Source organism: Staurois parvus, unplaced genomic scaffold, assembly GCF_062004578.1.
Source record: "Staurois parvus isolate SC_StPar_1 unplaced genomic scaffold, SC_StPar_1.0 ptg000332l, whole genome shotgun sequence".
Classification (NCBI taxonomy): Eukaryota; Metazoa; Chordata; class Amphibia; order Anura; family Ranidae; genus Staurois; species Staurois parvus.
The window spans coordinates 705181-731978 of record NW_028318128.1 but is presented as its reverse complement, the minus strand read 5'-3'; the positions used below and the strand labels follow the sequence as shown (position 1 = coordinate 731978).

General features: G+C 40.3%; 1 protein-coding gene across 1 annotated transcript in view; it reads right to left on the bottom strand.

Moving 5' to 3' along the window:
• Positions 1-14995, bottom strand: part of NMNAT2 (nicotinamide nucleotide adenylyltransferase 2) — a 110370-nt gene extending 95375 nt beyond the window's left edge. The window contains exon 1 of the mRNA XM_089683981.1: positions 14711-14995. Within this exon, the coding sequence (XP_089540107.1) occupies positions 14711-14795 (85 nt within the window). The 5' untranslated portion in view covers positions 14796-14995. The remainder of the gene's footprint in view (positions 1-14710) is intronic.
• Positions 14996-26798: the final 11803 nt, after the last annotated feature.

Here is a 26798-nt window from a genome sequence, read left to right as displayed (position 1 = left end):
ATGTTGAGGTAGGCTTGTTTTGCCTTCACCTTTCAATTCTGTAGCATACATTCTTAGGACAAAGATATATGCACTGGGGTATGCTGTTTCTCCTGCACATCAGGAAGAAGCTGTTACTGGAAGGCTTAGTGTTCCCTTAGATTGTCAACAAACAGCCTATGTTTGAGCCCTATTTCAGTTACTCCTCATAGCAGATAGCACATGTCCAGAGGTCCTCGTGGGTACCATTTGGTATCAGGCCTCCATACTGTGGTTGATTTGCAACCTCTATGGGCAGTTCCACAAAAATTTTCCATGCTCTCGTCCTTAATCATCTGATCAGTCTTATTTCTTGGGCTTAGGTTCCTATCCCTTGCTTGGCAACTATGGATGCTTCACCAGATCAGGTCAGTAGATTTGTATTCCCATGTCCTGGATGAAATAGACTGGCCCTGCAGAGGGTGTTTGCTGTCAGGTTCTAGTGACATCATTGGGTATCCTTGTGGATGGCTCTGCTCACCCTACTGTTTTCTGGTGTTGCTGCACTAGTATGAGGTGGTTGCCTTCCCCTTTCCTTCTATTTTGATGGGGAGGGGGTACTTCATGCCCCTCCTTTTCCCTTCACTTCTCAGTCTCTCTAACGTAAAGTGGTTCCATAGAAGTTATCTCCAACTCCTTTTACCATTCCCTTGGGGTAATATGCTGGATAGTTTGAGGCATGGGCCTTTTGTCATCCTTAAACCAGCTGGTCTTACCATGTAAAACTGCTGTTCATTTTTCACAGGGATCTGTTTTGAAGCGAGTACAATTTCCAGTGTTCACTTTGTTGACTATTCCTTTTGTTTGTCTGTTCCTCCTGTTCAGGTAGTTATGTTACATCACCTGTTGGTTGCTTTGGCTCACAGCTTCCACTGGTGCAAAGGCAAGGTCATTTGAGGTAGCTATTCCTTTGGCAATGATTTTTCTCCAAGTCTTAGCATCAGGTTGATCCTCTGTGACCTCCCCGGGCTTATTAGCAGCTCTTCTCTCCTGCTTCAGAAATGTGTCCTTCTGTTTGTGGCAGATGGCTCCAGATTTTATTTTGAATCCAACAGCAGCCCCTCAGCTTGACAGCTTTTGGAATTCCCAGTTTCATCATTCCTGATTTTCTGGATACTTCCATGGATGATAAAGAAAATTAGCTTTTTTACTTATTGTAAAATTCTGTTCCTTTGTATTTATTGGCCTTATGAACTGGTTGCTCACAAAACTGAGGCATGACAGTTAGAGGCAGGGTAATGGGGGGGTGGCCTTCAATGTGTTTTTTTTCTGTTTTTCAGTACCCAAACCTCCTGTAGGCGGCAGCAAATGATCCATCTGTTTCATACTTCCTGTGCTTCTCAATGGACTGAAGAAAAAGATTTTATGGCAAGTACAAAAATCTAAGTTTAATGATTATTAAATGAACTGGTCTAAATGGTAATTGTAATATCTACCTAGAGCTGAGTTTTAAGAAAATGTTTCTTTTTACCCATTCACAGTAAAATTACAGGTTCTCCTGTATGAAGACCCCACTCCTGTTCATCCTTCTGCTACTCCATTGTTCCATTTGAGCCCGATGTAAATGCCCTGCTCATCGGGTATGAAGAAGCATATGGTATAACTTCCTTCCAGGATGCATCAGTCCCAAGTGACCAATCACCAGGCACATATACTGTCACCTGATGAGGAAGTGTGAGAAGTTAAACCTGTGTAAACTCTGACACAACCTGACACAGAGGTTACAAAGGGTTTGGAATACCTGTTTCTATGGAGGAACAGAGTGGAATGGGAACCAATCATTTTGAATGAGCATTGTGACCGAGTCTCTTTAAACATGCTGATTCAGTGAAGGTAAAAAAATGTCTGGGTTATCAAAAACAACTATTAACACCCCTACTTTCCCAGTGCTTCATCTTCGAAGAAAGACAGCTTAATTATTCTAACCTTTTATTATTAATGTACACTAGACAGAAGCCATCGACAAGCAACACATATTTCACACAGACCTGCATAAAATTCTATACAATCACCCAAGCAAGCTGGCCATGGGGTTTCATGCTTTTAATTCCTGTGATGAATGCTTTCAGTGGGCTCTAACTTTCTCACATCAACAGACAATATGTTCCTTGTTATTTTCTAACAAAGAACTTTGATGGAAGCAGAGTCTATACAGAATGAACCAGCTATAAAAAATGTTTGCCAGGTTTGAACCTAAACTATAAAGTTACTCATATAAGGATAATACCATTCTAAAACCTCTAACACTAACTCCTAATTAATTGACATTTATACAATCCAAGAAGAGTAAATGTTTTGTTGTCTTTTATAAATACGGGAGCAAGAAATCACTGGAGACCCAGAAAAGCAACAGAAGGGATAATACAACTCTCAATACATAGTTGCCCTGTTGCCAGCCACATTACATGTATTCAGTTGATTACTGTTCGATATCTAATTTAATGCAGTATAAGGAAGGAAAGGTTGGTAGAAGGGAGAGCAGAAGTGCCTGCTTTAAAGTCCAGTAGATCTTTTAAATGACATATCATTCCTCTTGCTATTCCATCTAACACTGTCTGTGCATAGAGACCGTTAGAAGCTCTATATTTCTCCCTTGCCGCTCACTATCAACTCTGTAGAGTAGGGACCCTGCCCTGGGCTTATGTGTTCCTAACTAAATATGGAGAGTGTTGTTCCTTGGCTATAGCTAGCCTAAGCTGTTCTTTACCCTTTTGTAAGCTTTGTATGTCTTCCCTAAGCTCATACAGGACCAGACCCTGCAGGGAACACTAATACAGATAAAAGCAGCTGTGAAAACTCTGTAAAAATCCACTTTACTGTAATAAAAGTCTACCTGCCTGGATAATCAAATAATTTCTGTCCTGTCTATCCTTATTAACTGGAATATTTTTTTTTACCATCAGTCAATAAGAACAAATTATTCCATAAAAAAAGGGAGGGATGAAAAAAGTAAAAGTAGGTAAACTATCTTTATAGTTTTCATAGCTGCTATCTAGGGATTGCTAGAGAGCTCCAACAGGAGAGAGGAAGTAATAAAGTGCTTACAATACCCACAAGTACTGTTACATGGGATGACGAGTCGCTTTAAACGTGCAGGTTTTATATTTTTGTCAGTGCTATCCTATTCTACTGTCATCCCATAATTTCTTGTCCTGGTGTCAAAGAGATATGAAGTGAGGGAAAAACTCCCTAGTGGGGTACAGACATTAGTAAAAACCTGAATGAGGTTCTAATTCATTTTCCACTCTATGCAAATCTACAACGTGAAAAAAAAGGTTCTGGCTGGAGTTGGCACATTTCATGGCCAGTGGGCAGTGCTTGGTTTAAAGTGGTTGAAACTGTCAATCACACACTGTGCCCTCCCTGTCACAAAATTTTCTCTTGGTGTCAGAAAAACTCATCAGAAGTGACTCATGATTATAGCAGAAGAACGAGGCACTGGACAGAAATGTGATTTAGTTCTCTGGACTGAGACAAGTACACACTATAGAGGGAAATGCTTTGTTCATATTTCATGTCTGAGGTTTAGAACCACTTTAAAGGCCAATATATCTTTAGTAGGCTGGTATTATACAGAACTCTAGTGAAAAAACTATTGCAGATATGTTAATAATAATAATAATAATAATACATGCTATAATTCCTGTAAACATATATTAACACATAGCATATATTACAAAACAGGAGTAGTATTTAAAAAAAAAAAAAAAGAAAAAAACAGATCTTGCCTGTAACGTCTCTCTAGATAGCCAGGGGGCACTGCCCCCCCCCCCCCAAGGGAGGACCACCTGTGGAGCCAGGGAAGGAGCCAGCCCAACAGAAGGCCTGAAGGCAGCCACCAATCCAACATGTTCATAAGAAAAGGACCAGGCCAGTTAAGGAGAAGGGGCATTCAGGAGGGAAACCTGACTGGTTCCATACCTGGGACTGTTAACCCATTCAAGTAGCAGCCACTGGACCCCTTTTCCCAGGGATTCCTCCAGACAGCTGGGTAAAGAAGAGGATTTGTCTGGTGTCTGGGGTGGTACACCAGGAGAGGCTGGAGACCTCTCCTAGAAGAGACTTAACCATTTTGGACTTGTACGTAGTTGCCAGGAAGTTGTCCTCAATTTACTGTTCCTTAGGCATCCCATACCCCCAATAAAACCTAAAAAAAAACAAGCTCAAGGACTCTTTACTGATTCCAGAATGCAAGTATGAGAAAATGTTTGTTGCCTGGCTGTGCAGGACTATAGGGGGACCCAAAACGTCAGCAACTCTCAAGAGGGTACTGCTACATGCCTATAAATCATTAGTCTGGTCTTGTCAGTGATTTGTAATCTTGTTTTTCTGTTTTATACAAACAAAAGAATCTAGAATATACACACACACACACGTACATGAAAAAAAGAAATACTTCAAATTTCCAAAACATTTTACTAAGACATACTTCTAATAATTTCTGTACTCCAAATTGAGTCAGAAATGTGCTACTACATAAAATAAAATCCATGTTCAGAGTAACTGAATATATCTAAAGATCCTGAAGCCAATAACTACAGCTCAAGGCCATTATACATTCAGACCAATATGTATTACTACAAGCAATGTGGTATTTGCCTATACAGAGACAAATAAATATCAGAGACAAGTAAATTTCACTGAAAGTGATGGATTATTTAGCAATTAGAAATCTATTCTGTCCTTATTATTATGTTGAATGGAAAGACTAAGTATTTTTTTTTACAATAGAATAAACTATGTTTTTTTTAGGTGGAGTACAAATAATCAGCTAAATATTTATGTGTGTTATAATGATGTAGCAAAATGTGTTTTCAGCAAAAACAGTCTGGACAGAAATGTTTCACATGGGATTATATACAACCACAAACACAGAACACACTCTGCTCCCTCAGTGTGAGGGTGGTGCTGGGAAACTATCATTTCCCAAAAGTGTGTAAGTATTCTGAAACCTTTTATGTTTAATTTTCCAAATAAATCACTTATAAGATGTATAAGTACAAGCAATCTAAAATACATTCTACATACCCCTAAAACATTTAATATCTCACAGGACACCTACATTAGGCATGTGCTGACATGCCTGATGAAGGGGTTCCATGTGGCCCCGAAACATCACAAATTAATGCAGTGATGTAAATCACTTTAATAAACATTTTGGATGGCATTTTGAAGATCCATGTAGTACTGGCGATATATGCTTCAAACCCCACCAGGGACACTAAATGCACAGTACTGCTCCAATGTCCCTTCTTGCTTACTTCACAGACACAGGTGTTGTTAATATCCCACGCATGTAAAGGTAAGGGTTCAGACTAGCTGGTCAAATGGCATTTTATATATATGTGTATATATATATATATATACATACAGTTGTGTTCAAAATAATAGCAGTCAGACATCACTAACCTAATCAATCACTGTTTTTGGTAGGAATGATATTTCTACATGGCAAATAATTTACTAGCAGGTGTAGTAGAGTAATAGAAATCCAACACACCCAACAGTCATGACATGCATGATGCTGATTCTGTGTAATTGAATCACTAATTGAAAGGGGCATGTTCAAAATAATAGCAGTGTGGCGTTCTATTAGTGAGGTCATTCATTCTTTGAAAAACAGGTGGCAATTATTGCCCCTATTTAAGGAAGGAAGGCAGCAAATGTTGTACATGCTGGCTACAGTGCATTTCTCTCTGAAATTCTGAGGAAAATGGGTCATTCCAGACATTGTTCAGAAGAACAGCGTACCTTGATTAAAAAGTTGATTGGAGAGGGGAAAACATAAAGAAGTGCAGAAAATGACAGGCTGCTCAGCTAAAATGATCGCAAATGGTTTAAAATGGCAACCAAAATCTGAAAGACGTGGAAGAAAGCGAAAAACTACCATTCGAATGGATAGAAGAATAGCCAAAATGGCAAGGACTCAGCCAACAATCAGCTCCAGGAAGATCAAAGAAGGTCTAAAGTTACCTGTGAGTACTGTTACAATTAGGAGACGCCTATGTGAAGCCAAGCTATCTGCAAGAAGCCCCCGCATAGTCCCACTGTTGAAAAAAAGACATGTGCTGAAGAGGTTACAATTTGCCAAAGAGCACTTTGACTGGCCTAAAGAGAAATGGCGCAACGTTTTTTGAACTGATGAAAGTAAGATTGTTCTTTTTGGGTCTAGTGGCCGGAGACAGTTTGTCAGACGACCCCCATACACTGAATTCAAGCCACAGTACACTGTGAAGACAGTGAAGCATGGTTGTGCAAGCATCGTGATATGGGGATGTTTCTCATACTATGGTGTTGGACCTATTTATCGCATACCAGGGATCATGGATCAGTTTGAATACATCAGAATACTTGAAGAGGTCATGCTGCCTTATGCTGAAGAGGAAATGCCCTTGAAATAGGTGTTCCAACAAGACAAGGCAACCACAAACACTCCAGTAAACGTGCAACATCTTGGTTCCAGACCAACAAGATTGACGTTATGGAGTGGCCAGCCCAATTCCCAGATCTTAATCCAATAGAAAACTTTTGGGGTGACATCAAAAATGCAGTTTCTGAGGCAAAACCAAGAAATAGTGAAGAACTGTGGAAAGTAGTCCAATCATCCTGGGCTGGAATACCTGTTCACAGGGGCCAGACGTTGGGTGACTCCATGCAACACAGATGTACAGCAGTTCTCAGAAACAGTGCTTATACAACTAAATATTAATTAAGTGATTCAAAGGAAAGCAAAATCTTCAAACATTTTTCAGTTTATATAGTGAATGTCTGAGATTGTAAAAAAGAATACAAACACTGCTATTTTTTTGAACAGTCTAATATTCACTTTTCTTCAATTTCTTTAGAGGAACAACACAAATTTGATATATTTTTCTTCATGCTTTGATTTGGAATAGAATGTTTAGTGTTCCCAATGCATTTGTGTGTATGGAAATAAAAGCTATTAGAAGGATTTTGAGCTTTATTCACTTTTTTCAACACACTGCTATTATTTTGAACACAACTGTATATAAAACCTTCAAATCAGTCCCTGCCCAAGGAGCTTACAATCCAAGGTCCCTAACTTACATTCATACATATACTAGTGTTAATCTAGACAGGAGCCAATTAACCTACGAGCATGTCTTTGGAATGTGGGAGGAAACCACACTGGCACCTAGTCTCTAAACCTTTTGATACCACCTTGTATTAGGGTACTTAAAATGTATGTATAGTCATAACGTTTTTAGTTTTAGATGGGGAAGAGTCAAAACCTCATTCATGGTAATTTCTTCAGTCTGTTTCCTGCTGCAGAGGTTTTCCTTCACTTCCTGTCCTAGAAATGCAACAGGAAGTAACACAATCTACTTAAAGCAGAGCTCCACCCAAAAGGGGAAATTCCACTTTAAGAACTGCTCCCTCGCTCCCCATTAAGGATTGGCACCTTTGGGGAGTTGAGGGGGGGGAGCAGGTACCTGAATTTGACAGGTACCCATTCCCACTTCTGGTCCAATTGCCTAGGCGATCGTAAACGGAAGGTGTCCTCCCTCCCTTCCTGTAGTCTTTTGGGACACGTGACAGGTCCCAGAAGACTACAGGACCATTCACGAAGCACAGCGCTACTCGCACATGCACAGTGGGTACCCGGCTGTGAAGCCGCAAGCTATCACAGCTGGGTGCCCACACTGAAGATGCCGGCCTCCTGGAATACAGGAAGGCCGGTGAAACAAGCTGCGGGGGACACATCACAGGACCGAGGGACAGGTAAGTGGCTGTTTTTTAAAAGTCAGCAACTTACAGTTTTTGTAGCTGCTGACTTTTATTCATTGACAGGGTGAGTGGAACTCCGCTTTAAAGGGGGAGGAATTCCAACCTTAGACAGCTGTCACAGTTCTCATAACTCTAAAATTAAGGATTACCACCTTCTATCTTGATAAAAATGGTCAGCAGGACAAAACAAAAAGTGAATATCCCCAGCGGGGACAGAGGGTAAATAAAACATGATGGGGGGGTCTAACCCTTCCCAAAACTAAAAACCATTTCCTTTACATACACCAAAAGAAAACACCACATTTGAAGCACATTTTTTTTCTTACAATTCATTACAAGAAGCACACTTTTAATAACTTTGATAAGGATAGCAGATACATCAGGAAACTGTAAAGGCCTAAAAAGAACTTGATACATAATAGAAACTATTTATTCGGATGGTTGGTCTGTGGAACACCGCCTGTACACTGGATGTTTTTACAGCGGCTGTTTTTGACTTTTGGTGTTTTTTTCTACAGCCAGTAAACTCCCCAACACATTATCCTATGTGTCCATGCACACATAGGCTTTAATCAGCATTTTTTTGCAGGGGCGCTTTTTGGCTGGAAACCCCCCCCCCCCCCCCCAGAACTAGTGGGTTTCTAGAGGAGTTTTTTTAGCTGTATAAACACTCTAACGCTGAAAATGTGTTAAAACGCGACAAAGCAGCGTTTTTTTACCTTTTCTTGAGCAAAAAAAAAATTTTTTTTGTGTGGGGAAAAAAAACCTCTAAAAAAACGCAAACATGGAAAAACGTGGCTAAACGCTAAAAGATTTGCATTTCTAACGTGACTTTATACAGCTAATGCTGCCAGTGTTATTAAAACACCCGTGTGAATGGAGTGCTGGAGTCCGCCACCCAAACTTTCCTGCATGAACAAGGCCAGTTGCTGCATCTAGTAATGCCGCCCCTGCCATCTCATATATCAAAGTATTGCTTATAAAAGCTGGGGTGGATATCAGGGATCCTGCTACAAGATTATAAAGGGGCACATCAGCCCAAGAGATTAACGTAAGCACACTTACCCTATTACAGAGAAATAGGGGGCTGATGTTTGTTTTAGGATTCCTTCTGTAATATTACAATAATAAGTACAAAATATAATAGGGGAATACCTCTCCCCACAACTCATGTGAATGTAACAGATTAGGGTATCACAATAGCCATCACCTAAACTAATAATGCAGAGCCTGCATCTGCCTCAGAATCTCTTGGCACACATTGCCGTCAGTTATTCTGGTTTTTCCTGTCTTCTAATTACAGCGGTGACTGACACTTGATTCTCTATAGATTCTGCCACAGCTGATGCCTTCCATTTTCCTAAGCTGTGTTTTATTGCACAGAACACTCATCCACAGCACAATCTCCATTGTAAATGGTATAGCTTGTTATTTTATTTTTGTGTGTGAAGATTTTTTTGAGGTCAGAAAAAGCCAATTAAACATTACCAGCTACTGTATATTATGTATTACAAGTCGGCAAGTTTTTATTCTGTCTCTATATCGCACACATTTCAGTAAGGTAAATGAAGAGGAATTCTGTAGCCAAAAGACATCTTTTACAACTAGGAATCAGATAATCTGCCCCAGCTGATTGGCAGGGGGTTTGATGAATCCTGTTAAAAATTTGCAAAACACAAACTTAATGCAGAACTAAAGCACTGCTGTTACCTAAAAAGTGAAAGCTTGTGAACTGCTATGTGAGTGATGAATGCTTCTAAGTGCTGATTGTGAATTGCCTGCACCTAACACATACTCATACTAGTGTGTCAAACCAGTACTAAATATCAAAATTGTGCCGCGCTTCACTTAAAATTACTAAATATAAATAATATGTACATCCAAGTGCTTCTATTAATAATATGTGTCAAAAAAATATATAGATAAATTAGAATGAATTAATTAACCAATATCAATTTCCAAAAGCAATGTCCATATACATGTCAAAAAAAGTAAAAAAAAGGTCCGTATATATACTTCTTCAAATGTGCATAGTTCACTTAGAATAAAATAAATATCCCTTGCTTCTTATATGATTTTTTGTGTGAAAAAAAAAATTGCATTAGTGTGCTCCCCCACCGGTTGTGCTCTCACCTCAAGTGTATGACCAAACCGCTAAGTGAGGTCATATAGCGCTTGTGTCCCTTTAAATGGGCCAAAGTATGAATGGGATGGTATCTCTGTTTGAGATCCTCCTTCACTCAATCGATAGGCTCTCCTTCCACAATGGTTAATATAGAAGAATAATCAAATCATAGTGTTTTATCCTTTTAAAACCGTTTTATTAATAAAAGTAATGCACTAACATATAACCTGTATAGAAACCGTTTTGTGCATAAAATGTATCCTCCAGATTTTTTTCAGTGGTGAAAATCCTAAAAGGGGCTTTAATGTCACGACGCTGGATGGCTCCATGCTGACACCAGCTGGCAATGACACCAGCAAGATACGATCCCATCCATACTTTGGCCCATTTATAAAGGGACACAAGCGTTATATGACCTCACTTAACGGTTTGTTCATATACTTGAGGTGAGAGCACAAGTTTTTTTATCACACAAAAAATTAAGAAGCACGGGATATTTATTTCATTCTAAGTGAACTATGCACGTTTGAAGAAGTATATATATGAACTTTTTTTACTTTTTTTTTACATGTATATGGACATTGCTTTTGGAAATTGATATTGGTTGATTCATTCATTATAATTTTATCTATATATTATTTTGACACGTATTATTAATAGAAGCACTTGGATGTACTTATTATTTATATTTAGAAATTTTAAGTGAAGCGCGGCACAATTTTGATATTTACTGTTCCCCAGAAAGTAAATTGAGCTGCGCATGCACAGCTCAGTTTACAGTAACTAGCTCATTCCCTATGTATTGGATGGCTAACTACTGTGCATGCTCAGAAGTGATATCATTCCACGCCAGCCAATGAAGATATCCAAAAACCTCTACACAGAAGAAGATGCGGGCACCAGCAAGAGACAGGGACCATTGGAGGAAAGGTGAGTATTAAGCTTTAGTTCCACTTTTACAGTGAATCTCAAGTCTATGTGGAGTGAATCCTGATTATAATTCCTGGCCATTTTCAAGGCTATTAGAAATGCAGTTTTCAAAAAAGGGCATGGAGAGCTGGGCACTGCCGTGGGGAACATTTAATAAAGCAAAACATTTTTTTTAAATCGCATGCATGGAAAAAAAAATCATAATGTTCTCCTTTTGTGTTTCCTCTGGGAACTCCGGTTTCTTCCCACACTTCAAAGACATGCTGGTAGGTAATTGTCTCCTGTCTAAATTGGCCCGCGTATGTGTATGGACTGTAAGCTCCCCAAGGACAGGGACTGATGTGAATATTACAATATACAGTATGTAAAAGGTTGCATAAATTGTCAGTGCTATATAAATACCTGTAATAATGAATAAATTGCTTTTAAAAGTGTTACTAAACCCACAACAGTAAAATCAGTCTGTATATGCAGTAAAGCATGCTTGTTATACTCACTGTGGAATCTAAGGGGTTAATCCTTCGCATTGAGTAAAAAGGATGTTTGATCCTGTCTTTTCTGATCCTCCCCTTCTACTGTCCCCAATCCATCTGCTGATAGAACAGAGCCTTGGGGGAAAGCTGCACATGCTCTGTTTGTATTGTTAGAACGTTTTTTTTTTTCTTCTTTGGAGAGTGCATGTAATCAGCACAGGGCCAATCAGCACTGTCCAGACAGAGGGTCAGCAGTTCTGAAGCCTCATAGGACAAACAGAGAAGAATGAAAACTCTTCCTACAAGCTTTAACCAGTGCTCTGCTGGACACTGATAGAAGTCACAAGACTGCTCTAACTGCTGATGAGAAAAGGTAATTAGCAGTTTATATCTACTAAACAAATTGCATTTCTGTGTTCTGTGTACTGTGGAAGACCAGTTATAGTGAATGCAGGGTCCTGGGTTTAGTAACACTTTAATTTCAAGTTTGAGACATGCCTTTAAGTAGTATGTGGTGTTACAGAACAGTACGATTTTCTATTTATTTTTAAACTTTTACATTTAACTTGTATTTAATTATTTTACTTTTACAATAAAGGATTTTTCAGATATTTTTGGCTGCATCCCCTGATTTTTTGTCAGTAGACCAATAGAAATAGCAGCGACACAGATTTAAAAGCTAAAGAAAAGGCTTTAACTTCACAGAAATTGGCCAGTGGCAAAAAACAGTATAATAGTATAGTATGTGAGCTTATTTGTTTCGCAGTGCCACACTGCATTGTCCTAAAAGTTTAACACATCAAAACAGAGTGCACAAAAAAAAACTTCAAAACCACAACCTTACATTCCCTGACCCCCTCCCCATTTCCCCAATTATTAAAAATAAAAAAGTGTGTTTGAGGAAAAGAGGCTAGTGCCAGGTTAGTATGCAATAAATAGAGACAAGCCAGCTTTTATCTTGCAAAAAATTAGAGAATAAGAGTGTATTATATGGAAGACAATAGCCACAAATATTGTTCAGTAGCTGGACAGTATATGAGCAGCTTGGTTAGACTGCAATATAAGAGGGAGAGACGAGGCAGGTTTTATCTGAAAATAAACATTAGCATTTATTATCTGAAAGACAATAGACAAAATATTTTTGAGTGTTGGAGCAACAGAATAGGCATCAAACTTAAATTGTAGAATACTGTATTTTCCCTGCAGCAAACAATAGACATTTGACAGCTGAAGTCCAGCTACTGAAACATTGTGTGTCACTGGAGCACCTGCATAGGGCAGGAGAGGTGGCAAGAGCTGTAATGGTGACAGGTATAATTTTTTTGTTTGATGGGGGGGTGTAAGTGACAATTAAAAGCTTAACCTGTAGCATCATCTGCAGGGGTTTTGTAGTCATTGGTAATCCAATATTGATTTGTGTTAATGAATGTGAGCTAGTCAATACTGTTTAGGAAATGCTGATTTTGCAATCCATAACAAAATCTTAATCTTTGCTAAAGGCCTCGGCTGCAGAGCAAGCTCCAGTACATCATGTAGGTGTAGGAGACAGAAAAGGCTGGCATGCCTGGCCTCTAGATAGTGCAGCCTGACCAACACCATGTCCTGCAGAACCTGCTTACCCCTTGCTTCCTCCACATGCAGAACCTTCGCCTCTCATTTTAGGCCTGCCTGACTATTGTAATTATACACATTGCCTAAATTTAATAGCAGGAGGTATAAGTATGTGGTAATTTAGAGCATACTACTTTACCACACAAGTATTTGGTGATGTACTGCGATGTACTGCAAAAAAAGAGCAGCTTTGTCTGTGTCAACAAGTGTAGTATGCTGCAGACCCCAAAATCCAAAAAAAAACCAAAACGCTAAACTATCACCCAATTTTTTTGTTTAACCAAGCAAACAAAAAAAAATATGAGTCTCTAGACAGAGAACATGGGGGGTGGAGGTACACAAGAATATGTAGCCCACCACACTGCAGTCCACAGTAATTTAGTGAAATACAGTATAGCAACTAACTTCCTACACAGTCAGCTCACTCTAAATTACTCCAGCACACATTAACAGATGGCTGCTGGGAGCCTACCCTTTTATAGTGAGTGGGCTGGCACTTAATAAAGCCCCCTTTATTGGCCCTTCTAAGTTAGCTGACCTAAGTTCAAAAGCCAGTGGATTATAGTTACAAGGAATTCGGTCTGGTAAATTTCCACATTTGTCAGAGCCATGAATTTTGAACAAACTGGATCCACTGCACACCCATAGTAGCAGTAGAACCAAGCCCCATCTCTAATGCCAACATTTTCAAATAATTTCCAGATACAAACATCAGTTAATTCTAAGCCCATAACACCCAATGCAGTGCTAGAGAAGCACTTTGTGCCCTGTTATGAATGGGTTTAAAAAAAATTGATAGTCTGTTTTTACATTTCATGTGTTGCACTTCAATAGGGAAACATCCAAACTGTCACCAAAGAAAATAAATAAAGTGATGAGATTTTATCCTGTTGAGAGATACATTTTATAGTGCAACTTATCAGTATTGAAAACCAGGGCACAACATTTACCAGGACAACTCTTAAATTATATTCAGCAGCAGTCCTTTACGATATGCAGCAGCCATGACTACAATTCAACACATATCAAGCAGTGGCTTTTGGGTTGTTGAACAAACTAAACAGTTTATTTATGTCCCAATGATATTTCAGTGCAAAATTGTAGGTATATATAGTACATTGTTATGGTATGATAGAATCATTTTCATAAAATTAAAATAATGTTGCTGAAATAATACGCATTTAGATACACACTGAATGCCATCATTCCATTGAAAGACCCGTGAATAATCGAACAATTCTCACCCTCCTAAAGTCTCCCCCTCCCCTGGCTATGAGACCTCTTTGTTGTGAATGGTAATTATGCATAAATTTATCACTGCACAGAATAGCTTCCTTTACATCATGTCTACCTTGGAAACACAGATACAACCATTAATGCTTATATGATGCATTAAATAAAAATGATTTTTTTTCTTTGAACACAACTGTAAAAAGTATATTAATACCATGACAGACAAAATGGGCAATACAATATATGTTTACAAAGCCCTTCTTATAATCTTACAGGCCACTAGTACTAGTACAGTCCCCTCTCCTATAGCATGTGAGGAGGGGGGTCTCTTAACCGCATTCTCCATTATGGAGCAATGCCAACAAGGCAAACGCAATAAAAAAAATCAGATCAGCAGGGCTGATGGACAGAAGAGATGGAAATCTAATAGGTAGAAGGTTGGATGAAATGAGTTAGAGGAGAACAGAATGAGAAGATGAGGATGGAAGATCCTATCATGGATCAAAAGAGGGATTTCCAGGATACACATTAGGCTAAACAAACAGGTAAAGGTGTCAGTGAGTTGACTCACCAAACATCTGGATATGTCCTTTTGTGACGGGATTGAAGCTGCCGCAGGCCAGCAGAATAACATGGGTTTTGGTGGTCTCAGCCATGCTGGTGGGATCAGAGGAAAAAGCAGAATATGGGTAGATGAGGAATAGGGGTAGACTGTGGGTGGGGGCAAATTGTGAGTTTAGATAAGGATTTTCTCTAAGTGGGTGGGTATCCTTTGCCACTGCAGAAAAGGAGATGAGACTGGCTGCTGAACAGTCAGAGGAGAGAATGCTAGAGGCAGCACGTCATTGCTCTGGCTCCCTCCCCCATCATCCCTGCGCTCTCTCTTTACAGCCTCCCCCTTTAACTACTACACAACCACACATCCACCTGCTCTCTCCTACCCACTGGATCTAAACAAACAGAGCCACATCATTATTAAAGAGATGCCAGTCAGCAAGATCTGTCTTCAATGACAAAATATACCTGAAGAGAAACTGTAAAACTGGTATTGTTGTGATGCTGTTAAGCTATATATTGAGCAACTAACATCTTCATTTACAAGGCAATATAAACAAGATTGATGATGTTCATAGTGCAGTAATCCATAGTAATCAAATCGGATTTCCTAAATCTTCTAAGATATTTACATGTCATTCTGATTTTCGTCTTTACGTTGGCTCTGCTTTTTGGCAAGTATTGGATGAATATTTCAAAAAATGAAAATGTCATTTACATTTCATTTACAACAATCCACAATTTGACATTCAGTCTGAATTCCCTTTCATCAAAAGAATTATCCCATTTGTAAATTTGGAAGCAAAAAATTAACCCTTCATTGTGAGCTAATTTTTAACACAATGTTTTCACAGTGTTGAAAATACGGCATCTGTCAGAAAAAGGGTTAAGCTTAAATGGCTAAAGATTTCAAGTTGTAGTACTGGGGCAGAAAAAAATATTGACTGTCCAGCATAGACAGCTGTATGTGAGGATTGATTCACTCCAGTTTTATTGATGGACAAGCTGATTTTGCATCCTCCCCTCCTGATGTCTGCCCCTACTAATATGACTGACACAAAAAGCGCTCATCAGATCTAGGAATGACTGTAATGATTTAGTAAGGAATAGGCCTTGTATTGGATTCCTAGGAGTTAAAAAAAATGCTTCTGATGGTCTAAAGCAGCCTTTCTCAAACTTTGTACCCTTGAAGAACGCCTAAAATAATTTCATAGTCTCAAGGAACACTTACACAAACCAATTCACTGGGGGCTCAATGGCAAAAATGTCCTCTACATTGGTGGTCAGTAGAAAGAATGTAATCCTTACAGTGGTGGTCAGAACGCCACCCTTACAGACAGCTAAAAAGAGATTTGGTGTCATGCTACTGGCTTAGTGGCATTAGTCCTGGAACTAGGCAGGCACCATTAAAAGGAAGGGGGGTGGAATCACCCACAGTTCAAAGAACCCCTAGCAAACTCTGGAGGAAGCCTCCATGGAACCCTGGTTAAGAATGGCTGGCCTAAAGTGCTCAATATTAAGCAGAGTAATTTCACAACTTCATGGGAAATCTCTGGACAATAGGGAATGTTTTTAATTGTTTTTTTTTTGTAAAGGAGAAAAGGTAATGTGACTGTCAGTGTGCATATCCCACAGTCTACCCATGGTGAAATCATAAAGGACACTGCAAGTCATCTACCTATACATGTCCTGCTTTATCCATAGGTTTAAGGATAGGCCCACTTTCATTGGTAAATGCACCACAACAGTTGCTTTCTATCATCTAGAGCAGATAACATAGTACATAAAGTCATAAATAGATAGAACTTTATACCTACCACCATTTTCCATGTTTCAAGCCTCCAGGAAGCTGGATATCTCAGCAGCAATGTCCAGAAGTGCCCACCGCAATAGTAGATAACTGATGAGACCATTTTCCTGCAAAAAATGTAAATATGAATATAGTGTAATATAGAATCATATTTCTCAAGTGCCTACTGGTTTGCTTTGGTTTATCTCTCAAGCTCACCTTTACATAAGTATGTTTTTGGTTGGTACCCTATTAACCCTTTCTCTGCCAGGGGGAGGGCGCACAGGCCTAGTGCATTACCATAAAAAATGTTTAATAAAAAATAAAGTAGGTGTTGTACTCACAAACGACAATATAGTCAAGGCACACCATAAAAGAACAGCTGGGTCAACACCGCGCTGAGTAACAGTCCGCAATAGGGAGTTTAGACATCCAAAAGGCTGACGCGTTTCGAGGACTTGCCTCTTCCTCAGAGCCCTCTGAGGAAGAGGCAAGTCCTCGAAACGCGTCAGTCTTTTGGATGTCTAAACTCCCTATTGTGGACTGTTACTCAGCGCGGTGTTGACCCAGCTGTTCTTTTATGATGTGCCTTGACTATATTGTCGTTTGTGAGTACAACACCTACTTTATTTTTTATTAAACATTTTTTATGGTAATGCACTAGGCCTGTGCGCCCTCTCTTTGTTCTTTCCCCATTCAGTATATTTGGATTCCCCCGGTCCATTTGAGGGCAGCAAAGTGTGCATGTTCCAGGACATTCTTAATGTGGTTGTAGCCTGCATCGAGTCCATCCCCAAGCGCAGGAGCATTTGTGTTTGCTGGTTCTTCTTTCTCTGCCAGGCCCTGTGCTCCACTTTTAAACTCAGGTGGCCAGACCATTTTTGCATTGCTTTTTTATTTTTCAATTACAGCTTTGAGAGTTTGTAAAAGATCCCCCAAACCATATATTTTCTGAAAGCATATGACCAGTAGAATAAAAAGAAGGTGCTACTGGTTTTTAGTACCCCATGATATTTGCATAAATGTTTTTTCAAAACAATATTTTTGCTAAATATACACTGAATCTGCTAATGATTTTAAACACAGCACATTTTACAGAGTTCCTGCTAAATTCCTACTAAATATAAAAGTTTAACTTGTATTGAATTAATAAATAGCAAATATTTGTAAATTCTAAATTGCACCTTTTTTGCGAAATTGTGAAAATCGAACGTACGCTAAACTGTAAATAACCAGCTCTATAAAAAAACTGAAGATTTTTATTTTTCACTTACAGCTTTCAGAGGTTATTAAAGACCCCCCAAACCATATATTTTCTGAAAGCACATGACCTGCACATGACCAGCAAAAAAAAAAAAGAAGGTGCTACTGCTTTTTTATGCCTCACAGTAGTTGCGCATGGCAAATGTTTATTAAATCACTATTTAACTCACACATAATAGCACACATAAACACAACATAACTTACAAAATTCTTGCTAAATTCCTACTAAAGTCTCGTTCACATGGGTGTACTACAACATATGCCCATGGAGGGCTGTATGGAGGACCATATTTACCTTCACGGGGATGCACAATTGTGCAGGCAGTCCCATTAATGTCAGTTGGAATGCAAGGACAGATCTAACATCTGTGTGGGTGTAGGTGCATGGCCCAAAATGACAGCGTGAGTTCACGGACATGCAACCACATGGATGTTATGTGTCCATGCAGCTGCTGCACCCCAGTTGACAGGAATGGGACTGCCTGCACAGGAATGCATGGAACATCTGTGCATTCCTGTGCAGCTGCTGTGTCCCAATTGACAATGATGAGACTGCCTATATGGGGATGCATGGAAAACCTGTGCATCCTTATGCAGCTAAACACTCACTGCAGTATTCCCCTCGTGAACGAGGTCTTAAGCCTTGAATAGACTTGTGGTTGGGGGGTGGGAAAAATGTACTGTTGAGCTGCGTTTTTGCCACCTGCCAACTGTCCTCCCTTAACATCCCTGGCGGTATTCCCGAGTGTAGCTCGGGGTAAAGTTTCAGCACCACAAGCGGTAAGCCCGAGCTACACTCAGGAATACCCTGCAGCGCTGCTCCGGGATCTCTTCTGCACTTACCTTGTCCTGCGCTCCCACGATGTCCCCCCTGCAGTGTCCCTGGCAATGTCCTCCGGCCGATGCCGGCATTTGTCTTCCGGGTTCAGTTCCCTGCGACATCAGGATGTACGAGGACGGAACTAGAAGGAAATTTTAAAATTTTAAAAGTGACATTCACTAAATACACTAAAATCACATAGTAAAACATTACTGTATCAAACCATTTCACATACATTTTGTCCCGAGTGCTTTGTCCTGTGCCCTGCCTGCATTTTTACTGTTCTTTCTGCCTTAAAACTGAGAAATGTCCATGGCGTCCAAAAAGAGTCCCTTTAGGTCAAAAGTGGTTTTAGACCAGCTAGAGAACAGCGATAGTATATTAGAACTACTTGCAGAATTGAGTGATAATGATTCGTGGGGAAATTCGTCATCAGACACTGAAAACGATTTTGCGACTTTGCTCAGTGATGTGCGAACTGGTGCTCTATTTCAAATTTCAGTGTTTTTGGTTTGATTACATTATTGAATTAAATGTATTATTATATTATTGATTTTTTATGATTATTTATTACTTTATAATTTATGATTTCGTGTTTCAAATTTTAACATACCCGGGATGTTTACTAGACTCTTGTTTGGAAAAGTTTCAGTGAGTTATTCCTAAAAATTACAGGCCTACAATAAAAAAAACAACATATTTCCATGCAAAAAAATGTACCGCTTTGAGCACAGAAATATGGACATAATCAGAGCGCTAGGGAGGTTAAGGTACAATAGGCAGCGGACAGTAGTGTTTGCAAGCTGCGGCTGCAATGCTTCACTTTGCGCCCGCTGCAAAGTTGACCCAACTTGTAGCGATGCTGCCTGCCGCTTGCTATACAGTAAAGTCAACGGGGAAGCGCAAATGCCCCGTAACCATGTGCAATACACACGATTGTGGTGCATTTGTCGGCAAAAATGGGGTTAAAACAGGTGGTGAGGAAGCAGCGCATTGCTTTCTCACTGCCTGTCAGTAGCCTCTGGAGCATCTGCTGAATGCAGATCAGACTTTAGAGGCAAGGGAGATTTAGACACATGCCTAAATCTACCCTTAAGCCCCTTCTACGTGGGTTGGGCTCCGCCAGGAGTTTGCTTGCCTAGCAGGGACTCTGTCTGCTAATCCCTGCTGAGCAAGCGGATGGCTGGTCTATGTCCGCTCTGCTTATTCAGAGCAGACACAAGCACAGCCTGCTGTCCTCTGTGGGTGGTTGGATGTAAGTGGACCGCCTATCCGTTTACACCTGACTGCCATTTGATCCACTAGACAGATGGGGAATGAATCAGTTTTAGTGGATTGAATATAGGCGGGTGTAAATGGACATAAGTTCATTTACATCTGCCACTCTATAGAGGATAATGGAGGGTTCGATCAGGTCTGCTTAAGAAAACTGACAGGAAGGGGGCTTGAGAAAGACATCAGGGGTCTAATCAGAACTGAAGACAGCCACTTTCTCTGCAGCTTCATCTGCACTGTGGGTGAATGAGATAGGAGTCTGTAGAGACTCCTATCCATTCACAAACTGAAGTATAGTAAACACACTGTTTACTATATGTCAGTAAGGAATGATCGGTACCAATCACTCTGTTTATTCAGGAAAGAAAGTGGGCTCTCCATCCTGACACTCACATATCTCACGTATATCAGAGCTGGCCAGCAGAGCTACATTCTGTTTTTTGTGTTATTTATTATTGGTGGTTTTCACTGGTGCACAGCTGCATAATTGTATACTTTCTTTGATTGGCGCTGGGATTTTTTTAGTTTGTTAGCAGAGCTACATGGATGGGGCTGCTGGGAATTGGTGAGGAGGGAGGGACACTGAAGGGAGTGGGAGTCACAGCAGGGGCATTATTTGGGGGATTTTTTTCAAATTTTGTGCGTTGTGGCTGGATGCAGTTGCCAGCGGGAGAGGCAGCGGAGGAAGCTGTCAATTGCATCAAGCCACAGGAGATCAGTGCTGGAGGGGGGGGTGTGGCTGGTGCTGGGGGTGGGTGTAATCAGTGATAGAGGAAGGTGTACAGTGAGGGAACACTTTAGTGGCCAGTGCAGAATGGGATGTGGAGGAACAGCAAGTGGTAGGTGACAGGCAGGAAGCAGCGGTTGAAGGGGGCAGGGGAATGTCACATTTAGGTTAATAGCTCTGATCAGCGGCTTGGTAGCCACTAATCAGAGCTATTGTTTTGTTCAGAAGTGTCCATTGAACAGTTCTGCTATAGGTTGATGGTCACTGGAGTGACCATGAGCTTGTAGCAGAAAAAGAAATGTCAGGTCCGTACAGACGTGGACAACTGGAAGCAGTGCTGTAGGTCCATACGCCTAGGAAGTATGTAGGAAGTAAAGTTTCCACTGCCCTGTGTTTTAATGTTTTAACCAGATATGCTTTCTCTGGCCAGTTTTAGATATTTCCAGAACTTTTAAAGCATAACTAAAAGGCAAAAATTTTTTTTGTTTTGTTGTCTCATGTCCTATTGTTATCTTAAACTGGCTCATTAACCACTTAAGGACTTCCCTATAGCAGATATACTGCTACAGGGCGGCACCTGTGCTCAAAATCACGTATATATATATGTGATTTTTCATTTCCGGGTAGGGCTGCAGATTTCAGTCACCGGGTCTTGACACAGTCCCGCTAAAAGTCACTGATCACCACCATTACTAGTAGAAAAAAAAATCCCATTATCTATACCGCCATTTGCTATAACTTTCACGTAAACCAATTAATTTACACGTATTGGAATTTTTTTTAAAGCAAACATATGTAGCAGAAAACATTTTGACCTAAATCTATGCCGAAATTTGATTTTTTTGATTTTTGTACTGAACATGTTTAATAGCAAAAAGTCCAAAATGTTATTTTCTCAAAATTGTCATTTTTGTTTTGCTTACAGTGCAAAAGATAAAAACTGCACAGGCAATCAAATTACCACCAAAAGAAAGCTCAATTAGTGGGAAAATAGGACGTAAATTTAATTTGGGTGCAGCGTTGCATGACCGTGCAATTGTCAGTTAAATTAATGCAGCGCCGTAATGCAAAATATGACCTGGTCATTAAGGGGGGTAGATCCTCAGGAGGGCAAGTGGTTAAGGAGATTCACCCTCTCAATTTGTCCTGTTTACCATTCTCATTGAAAGTGAAAGTAAAAGAAAATCCAAAATTTTGGGTTGTCCCCTGAAAAGTATAGGAGGGGAAATCTTCCATTGGGGCACTAATTCTGGTGACCTAGAGGTCCCTAAAGAATTCCCTTAATTTGTAGGAATTTTCTCTCACTTCCTTTTTGGCTATGGGACAGGAAGTGAAGGAAAATCTCTACAATGGAATACAGATGGCAGAAATAAAAATCTCACAGGGGTTATAACCCTCCCTTACTCTATCCAAAATGAAAAAAAAAAAAACAGAAAATTGTATCATACTTACCGTAATTTTCCTTTCCTGACGCCAATCCACGGCAGCATACATGTGCTATAGCTCCGCCCCTATAGCCACCCACAGGACCTGTGTATATCTATAAATGTCTGACAGAGCAACCTCCCTCATTCTCTGTACAATCAAGATCAAACAAGGGAGGGTTCGTATGCTGCCATGGATTGGCGTCAGGAAAGGAAAATTACGGTAAGTATAATACAATTTTCCATTTTCCTGACCCCAACATGGCAGCATACATGTGATAAACAACTAGCTAAACAGAGAACGCTAAAAACTGTATATTCAAACTGCATTACAATGGACATGGAAGACTACCATTCTGTTGAAGTCCATTGACGTATAAGCCTTTGGATCTTCCTGAGTGCCTGAGACAGGTGTACTGTGGTAACTAGCCCGCTGCTATGCAAAAGGTTTTAGACATTTTGCTTGCGCTGCCCTGAATGTAGAGATGGACCTGGCTGCACATGTTTTCAGGATGACCTTGACACTCCAAGATGACAAGATTTGCTGCAGCTTCCTCCCCTGAATTTGCCTAATGGAAACACGAACAGCCTCCCAGAGGATTTAAACAGCTTGAAAGCATCTTAGATACCTGGTACATCCAGCCTGTGTAGGTTAGGTACCATCTGTGCCATAAAGGATGGAATCACCAAATTTTTAAGATGAAAACTGAAGCCACTTAGGGACAAAGGTGCTTGAGGGGCATAGGCCCCAACTTGTTCTGAAGAAAGAAGATGTAGGACTCTGTAGCTTGAAGCACTTGCAGCTAGCAGGGGCCCAAAACAAATGTTTGCCCAGGGTCCAATCAATTTTAAAGATGGCCCTGGCGTTAGCATGTGACAGTGCTGTTATCTTCAACAGAGAAGTGGCATTTTCCTCCTGGATAGGGTATCATTTTGCAGCTGCTTACTAATGAAAAACTTCATACCACTATTGCCACTCCTCTTAAAACAACCTCATCATCCTTCCATTCATCAGGAAGAATAGAAGGCTGTGCCTTGAAAATGTGAAGTATGTTCTGACTTCGAAAGGCAGACATCTGGGTCATCCCATTCATGGCCTGCTACCCTAATGAATGACTGGACCCAAAAGACACTTGAACCCTGCTAAGCCTTTTCAAGGAGGATGTTTCACCTTCTTCCAAGTGCAAGGCAAAACTGAAAGGCTTGGATAAAGGTACCTCCAGATGGCTATGATGGGCTTGGGGCCTCTTTGGTAAGGAGGGCTAACTGTGGTGTCCTGTACTCCTGTGCAGAGCTGCATCCTTGACGTTGTGCTCGTAGTCTGCTGGCATAAGTGGTTGGAGAAGTCAAAGGATCATTAACTATTTGGCCATGAAGGACCATGATTTGCTGGCTCCCAGCCTCTTTTGTCCCTAGAGAGGTTTCAGTGGCAATATCATCAGACATGTTAGTCTGGTATTAGGTCCACGCCACAGGCTCAGCACTTTTTACCCTTTGTCACACTTAGAGCTCAGGGAAGCAGAGATGCCAGCACTCACTGGGAACTTTATGTGCATCCTGGGTGAGAACTGCTGGGCTGGAAGAGCCACTGGACTCGTCATACCATGGCGACACTATTTTAGCTTGACTTTAAGCGAGAGTGAGCTAGGTTGTACCAGAAGATGAAAGCCGCACTCATGGAAAGGCACTCTTTTTCCTCTTCTTACTTACCACACTGATGGTCCCTACCGGAACACATGGAGGTCTTGGTTATGTGGCAGAAGGCTCATGGTGGAGAAAGGATGTCAGCACTGCGCAGAAAGTAAAATGAAAGACTCAGAAAAAGAAGCAAACAGATCATAGACATGTGTCTATATCATTCCCCCCATTCATCTGCAGCATAAGCAAGGAAAAACAGAAGATGTTTCTGGTACAAACCCACCTCACACAAGCGTGAGTCTGGACATGCCTTAACAAAGTTGGTCACCACAAGAGGCCCTCTGCACAGTGTATGTGTGGATGCCATAGCCAGCCATGAGACAGGACACAGCCACAAACCACGTACTAGATCATGTACACACGCTGATTACAAATGAAAGGTAAAAACTGCTGACAAAAAAAAACCCTCAAATCACTCTCACAAAGGAAAAATGACAAAATCTAATGAAGGTAGAGGCAAGGGAGGAAGATAAACAGGGATAGCACTAACCTGTGGGAGAAAAGAAAAAAGGCATCACTAACTCCAGCACCATGATACTGCTCAGGTGTGCAGAGAAATACATGCAGCATGGACTGCAGCAAACAAACACCAGCTCAGGTGCAGCACATGAGGTTCTGACATCTCTGGTTAGAGAACTCCTCAGCCCCAAAAGACAACCAGAAGGGGATCCTCACCTTGTTGGTGCATTTAGCAACCTAAGATGCAGGACTGCACCTGGGAGAGCCTGAACCCAGATGGACTCCAACTCAGTCGGCAGGTACTTATTGCATCATCAAGGTCTTGCAGGTGTAGATCTTGAGGAGAAAAAGGAGAAAGGGGGAGGTTGCTTTCAGTCAGACTTTTATAGATATACACAGCTCCTGTGGGTGGATATAGGGGCAGAGCTATATCACATGTATGCTGCCATCTTGGCATCAGGAAAAAGTTTTGCCTTTAGTTCTACTTTAATTGATATTTTTAATATATTTTAAGTAATTTCACCTATTAGCAGTTTTCACCTAAGGTAGCTGTACCAGTGTTTCAAAGTGATAAAATTTGGAGGACTGCTAACCAGCTAAGCAATTCCCGTGTTGTCATTTACCATCATCAAAGACTAAGGCTGGCCATACATTATACAATTTTCTTGTACAATTTTCCATTAGATTTATCAAAACCATATAATATTGGGTCAAACCTAAACTATTTCAATTTGTATACAATCAGGTAGGCCCTTGCACTACATAGTTGAAGGTAAATCTAAAGGAAATTGAATAAGAAAGATGTATAATATGTGGCCAGCCCAAGTGTCAAATTCTTGATAATTTGTCATACAACTAGCTACAGAAACATCCAGGAGCACAGAATCCTAGAAAGGTCAACTGTAGTCCTGTGTTTTTTGTTTTTTTGCTTTTTGTTAAGAAAAAAACCCTGTTTAACTGACATCAGCAACTCAGATTATTTCATTGAATTCCATTTTACGAATTTCATTTTAACATAACAGAAAAATGGTATTCCTGTTTATGACACACAGGTCAGTACATTTATATGATATGATTTTATTGCTAATGAATTGCACATCATATTCTGCTTCCTTGATGTATTCAGCAATAGACCTTTTGACTAAAGCATGCTAGTCTGACATATCTAGTCATGATATAGTCTAACACGCTAGTAGTATAAAATCAGAGTGTGCATCAAGGTTATTTTCATATATTTTGCAGTTAGCAACAGTCTGGCCAGTTTGGACAAGCAATGGGTTAATACTAGAACTCGGAAATAGCAGTAAAGGCCAGGTAATTACAAAAAATAATAGCCATAAACCATCATGTTCCTTATTCAGCTGAAGGGCTCAGCAGAGAACATGCTAATTAAACTGGTCCTCTCAGTGGAGCAGATAATGGATGTAGTTCCAACAAAGCCAGGAAAAACACTGAAATAGTTGTGGAATGGTCCACTTTAACAAATGTATTAATAATCCTCATATCTGAATAAAAGACTACTGTTATCAACGCATTTGATATTACATACAGCTAAAGTAGGGGCCTTTTGTGCCAAATACCTTGTGACTCCCTCCACCTAACACAAGTACACTTGGATTGTAACACATAAACAAGAGGGAATAACCGCAGACACAGTTAATTCAACAATAACTAGTTTTATTAAAAACAGAAATTCTCAAATAACGAAATAACAAGGTAAATAAATACATAATAAAGAACTTCTGAGTAAGGTATTACTGATAAATATGTCTACAGAAACACAATCATTATTTTATTAACACAACAAAAAGCGCACATACACACTCTGCTCTCCAACAGATGTAATTGGAGATAGATTGCGGTTCTTTGTGGGCCAATGACAAGTATGGGAGCTGCATATATACAGTACATGAAAGGTTGTAAGTGGAAAGGGGTGATGGTTTGGCTGAAATTAGATTGTCTAAGCTTTAAATGGTGGTGGGCAACGATCACATACCTGGTGGAAGCTGAGTCAAAGAGAGGACTTTCTATACACATCCTGTCCAATATCCCCTGGAACTGGTGATGGGGTGTATCAGGAGGAGGAGTGGCACTTGTATCAGGATAGCAGAATGCAGGTCAGGTCATGGGACCAAGGAGCTGACAACTACTCAGCAATTCTCCAAAGCTGGAGCATTGAATAGGTCAGCTGGTGCCAAAGTCAGTGCCAGATGTGCACGCTCCTTCACGATCACTCGTATCAGCACACACATGTGCACAGCCTACACTCTAAGCATTAGACTACAGGCTTAATTATGCAACAATATACATTTTAAGCTAGGCTAGGTGCAGCCTCTTACAGTCATGCCAACCTAGACCATTGCCTATGGGACCTAGTGAGAAATCTGGCCCTGAGGATATGGAAAAGCTGATATATTGACAGGGATTTATTATTATGAATGCTGACAGTTAGCACACATGGGTAATGGTTTTACTCTTCTATGTTGAGCTTCCTGAAGATGCCTGGTAGGGGAAACATGTAGAGACAGAATCATGTCCAACCACATCTGGGTCCGGTGACGACATATCCACTTCCGGTTTATGGAACGCACGCCGACTTCCTTGTCGAGCGGTGCTAGCCTTCTGAGCTGAGTGTATAAGCATCCTGAG